We start from the raw sequence: 9597 nt of genomic DNA, 5'->3' as shown, positions 1-9597 counted from the left end.
AGGAAATCAGTCAATTGAAATGAATGAATTATGCCCTAATCTATGGATTGGGCAGGGGCAAAGCCATGGGTGGGCCTGGGAGGGCATATGCCCAACCACTTGGGAGCCAGGCCCACCCACTGGGGAGCCAGGCCCAGCAAATCAGAATTAGTTTTCCCCACAAAAGGGCTTTATTACACACAGAAATACTGCCTAGTTTCATCAGCTGTCTGGGTGGCTGGTCTCAGATAAACAAGCCAGATGTGGAGGTCCTGACGTGGTACACGTGGTCTGATGTTGTGAGGCCGGTTGGACGTACTGCCAAATTCTCTAAAACAACGTTGGAGGCGACTTATGGTAGAGAAATGAACATTCAATTCTCTGGCAACAGCTCTGGTGGACATTCCTGCAGTCAGCATGCCAATTGCACGCTCCTTCAAAACTTGAGACATCTGTGGCATTGTGGACTTTTATTGTCCCCTGCAAAAGGTGCACCTGTGTAATGATCATGCTGTTTAATCAGCCTTTGATATGCCACACCTGTCAGGTGGATGGATTATCTTGGCAAAGGAGAAGTGCTCACAAACAGGGATGTAAACAAATTTGTGCACCAAATTGGAGAGAAATAAGCTTTTTGTGCATATCGAAAATTTCTGGGATCTTTTATTTCAGCTCATGAAACATGGGACCAACACTTTACATGTTGAGTTTCTATTTTTGTTCAGTAAATATACAGTATATAGTGTTCTTCATGTCGATGACAGCTGCAGTGTAGATGCATGGCTCTTAGAAGAGCTGAGAAAGGAAGTGTGCCTTCATACCATCATAACAGAATCCCTCACTCAGGGTAAACAAGTTGGATGACCTTTAACCTGGATCCTGTCTCTCTCTTGTACTCTTCTACTGTATTTTCACTTGTCTCCTCCCTGTTGCACCCCTAAACACACACAAACATAAAATACAATCAGTCAATCAATATCATGGTCTGGAGCTCTTTATATGACATTGTGTGCTGTTGACTGTGTTTGTTCTGTTTGTTGGTATTGTTGTGTTGTATGTGTGACAGATCAATAAAAATATTAAGTGCATTTTTATTTTTTTACCACAGTGGAGTCTGTCTATTGAAACTTTTCCATTCAATTGTAGATTTAAAAAAGCATGTATGGAGTAGCTACTGTTGTTGCTGTAAAAAGTAGACCCAGACTAAGTTTTGCAGTCAGTGCCTGACGCCTTATTCATTGATGGATTGAAGTAGGCCCTATGTATACCACCAAGGTTGATTTATTTGGTCTAGACAGAAATCTGGTTCTAATTATCTGAATTTCCCAGAATGTGGGTTGGCTTTGGCTGCCTCCATGATCAATAAAAAGCGTAATTTCCTTGACCCTCCATTTGTAGGTTAATTGGTGCTTTGTTGTTGGGTCTAGTTAGGAAATATATGAATGAGAGGAGAAGCTCTCCTAACAGCTGATGTGTTGTTGAATAAAACCATGGCAACAACACAATGCAAAACATCACAACTCAACACAAATGCAGACATCTTTGTGTAGGCCTACGTTCAATAAAAGCAAAGCAAACCGATCACAAATAATAAAAAATTAATTCTTGAAATTGGCTTGAGTGGAACCGTAAGAAACCTGCGCCTGATTGTGCCTGATTTTTTATTTTTATAAAATTGTGCCAACTGGTTTGCTTATTTAAAACATTTGATGTAGCCTATATCATTTACTTTTTTCTTTTTTTAAACTTTTACTCAAGTATGACAATTGGGTACTTTTCCCACCACTTTACTTAAGTACATTTTAAACCAGATACTTTTAGACTTTACTCAAGTGGCATTTCACTGGGTGACTTTCACTTTTACTTGAGACAAAGTTGCCCATGACAAATTGGGTACGTTTCCACCACTGCTAATAAACCTGTTTTTGTTTTTATCTGCTGTGAATAAAAATGTTTTAATAGGCCTATCCGGCGTCTAAGTCGGTAATTGGAAAATAGAGTAGTGACTCACGCAAACGCGCAGCAGCCCCAGCGCAATCAAAGCGCTCTCGTCCTCATCTCCGTCTCCGGCTGACAGACAGGAAACTGGGTTATCGCGGAAATAAGAGATCAAAAGAGATGTGTCGGATGTTTCGTGAATAGCCAGCTTCGAACCCGGAGACACTTGATGCTGCCGTCAGAAACCGAGATGATCAAGAACAAAACATAATGTAACAGCAAGACAACAACACAGTATAGCCGTCTGTGATCTGTGTCAATATTTCTAATGATCATCTCTACACGATAACCCTGCTTCTGTTATGGTTAATTGTCTCAATGCACAGAATGGTTAAAGATGAGTAGGCTAGTGCGTCATGTGCAGACCAGTTTAGTCTGTTTCCCAACCCAAGTCTCTTCACAGAACGAGGGGAGAGATGACACACAAAGACAGGTCACATATTTGGGTCACATGATTTCTGAATGCCCCCCCCCCAAAAAAAGATATAGATGTACTATTCTAAAGTGGTTGTTCCACTGGATATCATAAGGTGAATGCACCAATTTGTAAGTCGCTCTGGATAAGAGCGTTTGCTAAATGACGTAAATGTAAATGTACAATTATTATTTGGCGAGAAAATGGAATAAAACGTACAGCACATGGCACCAGAGGTAACTAAAACTATAGTCCTACATTTTCTTTTACACGTTCATGGTGTAATCTGTAATGTGTCCAAAATACACTATGAAACTGGTGTAATTATTTGATAAAATCACCTACACTGATTTAGCGTAACTATTTACGTCATTTAGCAGACGCTATTATCTAGGGCGACTTACAGTTGTGAGTGCATACCTTTTGTACCGGCCCTCCGTGAGAATCGAACCCTCAACCCTGGCGTTGCAAGCGCCATGCTCTACCTGAGGCACACTTTTTCTTCCGTCTTTCCTCTGCCAAAAAATGACCCCTCTCCAAATGTACCTCGTCTTCCCGTCCAGCATGAATATGGGGGTGCTCTTTCTGGTACATACAGTGCCTTCGGAAAGTATTCAGACCTCTTGGCTTTTTCCACATTTTGTTAAGTTACAGCCTTATTCTAAAATGGATAAATTAAATAAAAACATCTCAGCAATGTACACACAATGCTCCATAATGACGAAGCGAAAACAGCTTTTTAGACATTCGTCAGGGAGGTGACCAAGAACCCGACGGTCGCTCTGACAGAGCTCTAGAGTTCCTCTGTAGTAGATGGGAGAATCTTCCAGAAGGACAACCATCTCTGCAGCACTCCACCAATCAGGCCTTTATGGTAGAGTGGCCAGACGGAAGCCACTCCTCAGTGAAAGGCACATGACACTCCACTTGGAGATTGACAAAAGACACCTAAAGACTCTCAGACCACGAGAAACAAGATTCTCTGGTCTGATGAAACCAAGATTGAACTCTTTGGCCTGAATGCCAAGTGTCACGTCTGGAGAAAACCTGGCACCATCCCTACGGTGAAGCATGGTGGTGGCAGCATCATGCCATGAGGATGTTTTTCAGCGGCAGTGGCTGAGAGACTAGTCAGGATCGAGGCAAAGATGAACGGAGAAAAGTACAGAGAGATCCTTAATGAAAACCTGCTCCAGAGCGCTCAGGACCTCAGACTGGGGCGAAGGTTCTCCTTCCAACAGGACAACGACCCTAAGCACACAGCCAAGACAATGCAGGAGTGGCTTCAGGACAAGTCCCTGAATGTCCTTGAGTGGCCCAGCAAAACCAGGACTTGAACCCGATCGAACATCTATGAAGAGACCTGAAAATAGCTGTGCAGTAACACTCCCCATCCAACCTGACAGAGCTTGAGAGGATTTGCAGAGTGCCAAGCTTGCAGCATCATACCCAAGAAGACTCGAGGCTGTAATCGCTGCCAAAGGTGCTTCAACAAAGTACAGAGTAAAGGGTCTGAAAACTTATGTAAATGTGATATTTCATTTTTTAAAATATAAATTCGCAAAAATAAAAATAAAAAAAGTTTTTGCTTTGTCGTTATGGGGTATTGTGTGTAGATTGATGAGGGGGGAAACAATTTAATCAATTTTAGAATAAGGCTGTAACGTTACAAAATGTGGAAAAAGTCAAGGGATCTGAATTCTTTTCCGTAGGCACTGTACCATGTCGTCAATGAAAAAAAAGTGAGTAAGCTGTGCCTTGTAGGAGCGCCCACAACTTTAAGCACTTACAAGCCATCCAACTTTACGTAATGACTCACCCACGCCATCTCTCTTACGCATGAAAAATCTATGGTTAAGGGTGCGCAACGGAAGTCACATACTTCGGCCACGGCTGTACACAGATAAAAGGTGTTTGGATTGCGGTAACTGGAGTATTAGAACGGGACCTTTTGGAGACGAAAGATATCTTCTACTGTGCGCAATCTCTTAAGGACCATGGAGAGCTCCAGACTATGGACCAGAGCGGTGGTTTGCGCGGTGTTGCTGTCCATCGTTCTTAGTGCTGAAATTGACTACTCGGATTCCGAATTGGACCTCGACACAAGAAGTGTGAGAGACTTCTACCCCAAAGATCCGAATTTGACCAACGAAAAGCAACTGGTAAGTTTCTATCTAGGCTTAAAGTAAAACCTGCGACTTTAATGGTTGATAATAATATGATATTTGTCTATTGGAAAGGTCTGCTTTGGAAGGATTTCTCATTCTAGTGTGTCAATATTTCCCACAGCTTGGAGCACTACATGACGTTCTTAAAAAGCTGCAGACCAAGAGACTTCCATTCTGGGAAAAGAAATTCGGCCAAGTCCCTACGGTAAATTTAACAATTTCAACGAAGCTTCTAAAAATGGAACGACCTATACTTCGAAAAACGGATTGCCTAAACTGGCGCGTAAAACTACATTTCAACATTTTAACTTTCATTAAATGCGTTCATATGCCATGTTTTGTGGATGTGGTGACAGGTGGATATTGCCGCACAGACCTTTGCATCTGTTGGCAAAAATGTCACACACGGTCTTATTTTGTCAACCTTCTTTTTTTCAGTGCGACGTTGGAGAGCAGTGCGCAGTGAGAAAGGGCGCGAGAATCGGCAAAATGTGCGACTGTCCTCGCGGAGCTTTCTGCAACTCTTATCTGCTCAAGTGCTTGTGAATTGAATTGGTCTGAATGTAAGTTAGAAGTTGATCGCAAACTAAAACTGTTACATCAGAGCGACATGTGATATAGGAATATTGTTATGATACTACAATATACGATCATCCGGAGACTGACAGGTTGCATTCTGAGAGATTGTCCAAACCCCAAAAAGGCTTATTTTGTAGTTATGAAATATTTTATTTTCAACTGGATGTTTCTGTAACCCAAAATGAGTTGTGCTATGAATAAACAGCGTTCTATCTTGTTTTGTAAAGCAGTCTGACTGGTCTCTCTTTGCTCCAATAATTTCATGATCCACATGCATAAAGATGATGCGCAATGCTGTGTGCGATAATGCTATGGGTTATTTCCTACAAACTCATGAAGTAAAAAATACCTACCAATAATATTAGTCATGAAGTACATGGATTCATGAGGGCTGAGTCTTGTCTGGACTGAGAATGAAATAGCATTTTTAGGCCAAATGGAGATATGGTTAGACATAAACAAAACAGTAGTGTATGAACATTTGTTTAATCTAATAAACAGTATTTACTTAGAGCATTAGACATTTACACAACCTTCATTGAGATTAATAAAAGTTATATAATCACAATAGTTCAACTTGTAGAGAATATTTTATGGTTTTCAAGTGAATATTTTTTTTTATATAAGTGTGTTATTTAACTATTTCCCTTGTGGTGTTTTTCCATAGAAGCAGTGGTGTCACTCAAGGCTTTTTTGGGGTATCAGCAGTCACTTTCTCTGTCTTTGCATTGTTGTGAGGTAACCAACATTACTCGGTTAGAGGAAAGCAAACCCTTTTATTACAGTATTTCCTGAAATAACACAAAAGTAGTGCACAAACCTGGGTATTTGAAGCTGGTTTGACGATTTAAAACACCATATTTCCATTCTGTTCCACCCAAAGTGGCTCACAAACCTGACAGTTGGTGTTTGCAAAACATGTTGTAAATGAAGTTGTTGTTGATGGGCTCTGGTCATAAGTAGAGCAGTGTATAGAGAATAGGTTGCCATTTGGAACACTTGCTCTCACATATTATCACACCAAGGTGTGTATCTGATTCAAACATAGGACTGAATCGTAGGACATTGTTAGGCTGTGAGGCCATATCAGCTAATTACATACATGCAATCGGTGACGCCGAGACAGGTGTTGTAAGGCAGGAGGTGGGATTGCTGACATAGTTCATAGTTGTGGATTGCCTTACAACACCACATACCCAAATAGCTCAAATTTACCCATCCTCCCAGGCTCTCCCACTGCGGTTGATCTCTCCATCTCCACCTCCATCCCTCAATCCCTCACACTTGTCCTCTGATTCCTCTCCTCTCCTCTCTCTTCTCCGATGGGCCCATGTCTCATTAGTAATACATGTGTTGCGTTCATACCCTGATGAAGACAGCTTGCCTGACCAAAAGGTTGGACATCATTTTTTTTCTTGAAAAGCAAGCTCTTCAACGGCACAACTTCAGGCTAAGGAGTGAGTTTCTACATCCCCCCCCCAGCAACCCCAGTCGCCAGCATTGATCTGAGCGAAAATGCAGATCTGGGTCACTGCACCATCTGTAACGGACCTCATGCAGCTTGCCTAGCAAGTACCGCGTCCTCCTGAATCGGCTCATACCTAGGCTTGAGCCCAGGACCTTTGCCTTGCAAACATACGTGACCGCCCTGCTGAAGCATCTTACCAGTCGCGCCATAAGTGGGGCTACTTCAGTCTGGGGAGTGAGTTTCACACATACCCATGTGATACACACACGGTGTTACTTCTCTACACGTTAGTTCCCTTTATGTTTATTCATGTTGAATAGATCGCTGGAGGGGGGAACTCTCTGGTTGACAGTATAGTCTGATGGATGCACACACAGAGAAGCCCACTCGGGACAGTGATGATGAAGGAGACTGGAAAAAGGACCATTATCTGAAAGTTACCTGCTGATGGCAATGTTAACGGCATGCACTGACGCATATCAAACTTACTTTCCTCCAAAGAGCCTGGTCATAAACAACGTTAAGTCAATAGTGGAGACAAATAAAATCTAACTTCTCCAAAAAAGTAGGCCAACAACAAGCTGATATCTGTACATGTCTCTATGATTGAACATGTTTGTGTAACAGACAGTAGCGGTTACAACCTATATGTTGTGATAATTGCGTTGTTTGCTCTATAATCTGTTGGTTCATATGCCTTGCGACCGTGATATACTGTATAGGCCTAAAGGAAAGGGACAATTTTAGCTAGCTAGCCGCTGGAAGAAATCAAAAGGAGGTGCAACAATTCAAGTTGTTTCTGTCAATGACCTATGCTCTCAATGCGATTTTGATAGGAGTGACGCCAAATCCAAACTGGCTTCCCTTGACACTTTTTTGGAATGCCAGGACCATTCACAGTTGAGCTCGCTCAGTTTAGCTCAATGCTGATTGGCTATTATTTGATACTTTTTTTAGTCAAGGGTGCTTGCTGGCTTGCGGCAACATCGCCATACTCTTTTGGACCAGACAGCATCAAATAGATGGCCTACATATACCAAGACAGAGGGGCGCTGTTTCGCTTGCTCGGATGCTTTCCCCGGTGAGATACATTCAGCCACTTGTGAATTGAAGGAAAATTATGAAACACATAGAGACAAATTATTTCGTTTTTTTTCTTGGTCCGTTGTTGGGGGAAGCCTGGCTTCCCTTGCCATCCATGAATACACGCCACTGGCAGCGTGCATTCAGTTCTGCCCAGGGCAGAGCTCAAACTCTTCATCTTCGGCGCAAGAACACATGCCACTCAAAGCCCAAAAGTCTCACCCAACAGAGCACAGGAGTTGGCTCAGAGTTGGGAGTGTTGTTGTTTTTTGACTCCACTGGGCCTTTAAATAACTATTGGGCTGACACTTGTGAGGATGTGAGGACAAACATGGTAGTTAATAACGGGCTGTTTAGAGCCAGAGAAATCAGGTCACATAGAAACTTATGCTGCAGCTGGCTTATTTACATAAACTTTACATAACCTAAACACAGCATTGTCTTTCATGCAGTATTTTGCTCTGTTGGTAATTCTGGCCTTGGCATATGTATTTATTTGATAGGGAGTGAGACAGATACAATTGAAATATTTGACTCATCAAATTGACAAGAGTCAGATGCACTCATGTATGTGTGTGAGTGTTATCGCTATCTATGAAACACCATCTGTGGGTTGTACAGAAAACTTTTCCATCAGATTAAATTCCCCACCACATCCAATAACGTTCATTCCAAAGGACCCTCAATGCCTTGTTGTTACAATCACACTACATACATATGTTATGTAACCATGCTGTGCTAAAACATCATTTTTCCTTCACTCATTAAGTATTATACACTGAGTATACAAAACATTAGGAACACCTTCCTAATATTCAGCAGGTGTTCTTAATGTTTTGTATACTCAGTGTATATCTAAAGGAACATATTCCACAGTTAACTAGCTGTGAGTAGCGTAAACACATACTAACTCTCCAGCAGTACTACAACAACCTGAAGGAAACACTATGATGGTGACGCAAGACAGCGGCGGGTCAGGATGAGGTCAGCCACCAATATGCCAATTAAATCACGATTTATAAGGACTTGACTTGGCTTGTAAAGCAACTAACACCTATTAAGCGGGAACAAGGAGCCGACCAAGGGTGACTCAAAATGCATTTTGATGGCTGCATCTATTACCTTATTATTACGGCTATTGAGAGAAAAACGTAATGAAGATGCCAGGGAGAGTGACTAGGCACAATTACTTGTCAATCAGTAGCAGACTCTAAGGGCTGTAATGAGAAAAAGTGGATGGCAAGAACATTATCTGTTTATTATGAACTGGGTGGTTCGAGCCCTGAATGCTGATTGGCTGACATCCGTGGTATATCAGACAGTATAACACGGGTATGACAAAACATTGATTTTTACTGCTCTAATTATGTTGGTAACCAGTTTATAATAGCAATAAGGCACCACGGGGGTTTGTGGTATATGACCAATATAACATGGCTAAGGGCTGTATCCAGGCGATACGTCGTGCCTAAAATCAGCCCTTAGCCATGGTATATTGGCCATATACAATACCCTCTCGTGCCTTATTGCTTAAATATATCCTAGCATGTGTTTTCATTACCCTGAGTCATTATGTTTGAGACATACTACATGGGCGACAGGTAGCCTAACGGTTAGGGAGACGAGCCAGCAACCCTTGAGCAAGGCACTTTATCCCCTACAACAACAGCTCCCAGGGCGCCCAGTGTGGCAGGCCCCTGCACCTCTCCAAAACCTGTATGGATGAATTGAAATTATCTATCAGTGAATCATCAATAAGGCGACAACTATCAAAATTCAAACCCCAAAGACTTGATGGCAACCCAACCTTACCATAATTGGGACTTAATCTATGTTCTTGTCTTTGATAAATGTGTTCAACCTCTTCATGTCAGTGTGGATAAGACACAATCATTGGACGACAAACA

At 42.0% G+C, this 9597-nt stretch overlaps 1 protein-coding gene across 1 annotated transcript; it reads left to right on the top strand.

Annotated features, from left to right (window-relative positions):
- Positions 1 to 4234: 4234 nt before the first annotated feature.
- LOC106587806 (cocaine- and amphetamine-regulated transcript protein) lies at positions 4235 to 5365 on the top strand. Its single transcript, XM_014183838.2, has 3 exons — positions 4235 to 4554; positions 4682 to 4765; positions 4999 to 5365. Exons 1-3 carry the CDS (start codon positions 4390 to 4392, stop codon positions 5104 to 5106), a joined length of 357 nt encoding a protein of 118 aa, XP_014039313.1. The 5' UTR covers positions 4235 to 4389; the 3' UTR covers positions 5107 to 5365.
- The last annotated feature ends 4232 nt before the right edge of the window (positions 5366 to 9597 follow it).

The sequence above is a fragment of the Salmo salar genome, chromosome ssa26, assembly GCF_905237065.1.
Source record: "Salmo salar chromosome ssa26, Ssal_v3.1, whole genome shotgun sequence".
Classification (NCBI taxonomy): domain Eukaryota; kingdom Metazoa; phylum Chordata; class Actinopteri; order Salmoniformes; family Salmonidae; genus Salmo; species Salmo salar.
Note: the sequence above shows the minus strand (reverse complement) of the source record. Positions and strands in the feature narration are given on the sequence as shown.

Bases quoted from the DNA above. Each gene is read 5' to 3' on its own strand.
- LOC106587806 (XM_014183838.2), top strand. From the start codon at position 4,390: ATGGAGAGCTCCAGACTATGGACCAGAGCGGTGGTTTGCGCGGTGTTG. The intron at 4,555-4,681 runs GTAAGTTTCTAT...TATTTCCCACAG, and splicing joins TGACCAACGAAAAGCAACTG to CTTGGAGCACTACATGACGT. The intron at 4,766-4,998 runs GTAAATTTAACA...TCTTTTTTTCAG, and splicing joins AATTCGGCCAAGTCCCTACG to TGCGACGTTGGAGAGCAGTG.